This window comes from Halyomorpha halys, unplaced genomic scaffold (genome assembly GCF_000696795.3).
Source record: "Halyomorpha halys isolate HHAL.00 unplaced genomic scaffold, Hhal_1.1 Scaffold1301.1, whole genome shotgun sequence".
Lineage (NCBI taxonomy): Eukaryota > Metazoa > Arthropoda > Insecta > Hemiptera > Pentatomidae > Halyomorpha > Halyomorpha halys.
The window spans coordinates 62,652-65,308 of NW_027105410.1; the positions used below are offsets into that span (position 1 = coordinate 62,652).

General features: G+C 31.4%; 1 protein-coding gene across 1 annotated transcript in view; it reads right to left on the bottom strand.

The window, feature by feature from the left end:
• Positions 1-2,657, bottom strand: part of Khc (kinesin heavy chain) — a gene marked incomplete at its 5' end in the record, with an annotated part of 27,194 nt that overhangs the window by 6,184 nt on the left and 18,353 nt on the right. Inside the window, 3 exon segments of the mRNA XM_067051109.1 lie at positions 99-215; positions 544-679; positions 2,011-2,065. Coding sequence (XP_066907210.1) covers positions 99-215; positions 544-679; positions 2,011-2,065 — 308 coding nt within the window.

The following is a 2,657-nucleotide window of genomic DNA, read 5'->3' on the forward strand; positions in this document are numbered from 1 at the left end:
TTTTCGCCAACATGAGGTATGACCAACAAACAACAACAAGGAAGCACAACAAAGCACTGAAAACATATTCACCTATATAGAAACATATATGTAGTTACCAATTGCTTTTCGCTTTCTTGGTTCATCATCAACAGGCCTCGATGGTGAGATGATAGTCCTGCCACCTCCGCCACCGCTCGAGATGACGTGATACTGCCCGGCTCTGATAGGCTTAGCTAGAAATAAAAACAAAAAACACATTTTTAGGTTTTTCACGGTAATAGAAAGTTTTATTCTTCAAAACCTTCCGACTGTTTAATTCAATGTTAACATTAATCATGCACCTACAGTGGTAGTTATTTAATATTATACTAATCTTCCTTTAATGTTAGGAAACCAATTTAACAGGTTTGTATTATCTTTGAATAAAAATTAAAGCATTATACTTTTCATTAGAAGTTTCCATCATTATATTCTATATTTAAAATATGAAGATAATTCTTAATAGAAAATTAAAATTTAAAATAGAACATAAGAGTCTAAAATATATAATATTGAACTGACCGATCTGAGCAGAAGGCCCCCGCCTGGCGAGGTTCTTCTGCCTCACGGCCTCCTTGATCCTGTCGACCTCAAACTGGTACCTCTTCCTGTCTCTCATCGCGCCTTCCTTAGCCTCCTTTAATGCAGTCTCCAATGCCTGAAAAAACAATATTTCTTTTATAATAACAGAAAAATTATAAAATTAGTATTGCAATTTTATTATTACAATATCAAATTAATTATAAAATTAGTACTAAATACTACTAATTGTAAAATTCTTTTAACTTTATTTCTTTTGTGTCTTCTATTTGTGCATATTTATAATTTATTTCCTTTTTATTATTTCTTCCCCCCATCATATATATTATCATTTAATGTTTGCCTATTTTTAACATTTTCTATACTGTTTACTTTTAAATTATTTTCAAATTAACGCATTTTAACAGGAAATCCCAACTACTTCTCTACATACATCCTGTCAACAGTTCACTTTTGCCCTGACTTCGAGCCTGAAAGGTACGTTTTCTCTTGTTCATTATCTTCCTTTATTCTTATCCCCCTTTTAGTTTGTACTGTATTTTATATTTCTTCTTTTTATGTTATTATTTCAGTTTTCATTAAATCAGCCTTTAGTAAATGGAAGCATTTGTTTGTCAGTTTAATTCTTTCTCAGACTTCTCCATCTATTTATTTTCGTTTAGGTGGGCCCCAGATATTTGAAATCCTTAACACGCTCCAGCTTCTCTCCCTTCAGTTGTATTATATGGTCTCCTCTATCTTCCTATACTCGTTATTTTGGTTTTGCTTAGTGTTAATCTCCATACTTAATAGATCAAATTCTTCTATTAGGATTCTGAAGTTGAACAATTAATTTCTTCCATTGTTCTAAAATACAACTATTTCATACCCATAAACTAGGAGTGTGAGGTAGACTACACTTAATTCTATGTGACTCAGACAATGAGGCCTAATTCTCGCCTTTGCTCCCTTCAGGGCCATGCGCAAGTACCATTATAAACACTGCACCCTTGCCTCATTCCATGGGTGCTCTCAAATTCTCCTTGAAAATTGGTTTAGTTTTTAGCACATTTTTTTGTTTTTAATATAAACCAAGTACAGCCAGTCTTCAGTTTTCCATTGCTCTGTTTTTCTGATTCTTTCGAATGGTTATGCTAGTTCTACGAAACAATTATAAACTTTTTTCTTTTTCTTTTCTAAGACCTTTTTAGACAGCTTTCTTGTACTTTCAATTAATTAAATTATTAAGTAATCCAGCTGTTAAACCAATGAATGGAATGCTCAGCGACTCAATTTAAGCAAAAAGATTGAGGCTGCGAGATAATAAGTTTTCACATCTCTTACCAAAATACACCATTAATTATAACTATAAAGTAATTATAACTATCAGTATAAAATATTACAAATTAGTTATAATTACTAAATGAAATTTTTTTTAGAATAATATAATGATGTAACAGTAAAAATTACCTTTACTCTCTCCATCGTAGCTCTTAACCTTTTCTCCAGCTTTGGAAGCTCGCACCTAATCAAATAATATATTATATAATAATAATTTAGTAAAAACTTTAATTAATGAAATTCATTACAACACATTAAACATGACAAATATTCATTTCTACAGAGGGATCAACAAATTCAACTCATCTGATACCGAGATTCAAGGATACAAATTGATATAATAAAGGACTATAACCATAACAAATTTCCAGCTCACCTCAAATCTGCGTTGTCCCTGACCAGCTGCTTGTGTACTTTGGTCAATTGGTCCAAATTGTTCTCGAGGAACGAGATCTTCTGTTTCTGGGCGAGGGAGCCACCATCGTCCTCGTCTTCTGCATTTGCGGACTAAACATTAAGAGGATTCATTAATAAAGGGCTTTGTAATGATATTTTTAATAAAATAAATAAAACAATGTTGTCAAAAACCCTAATTATAAGATGAAAATTTTCTGATCCTTAAAGAAAAAATTAAACAAAAATAATTTGGTAGATATTTTTCAACTTCAAATCAAAGGAACAAATTAATAACTCAACAACATAAAGAATTTATTACAAACCACAAATATTACAACTGTTAATCTCAATGAATGATATATGGTGGTGTTCTCATCGGA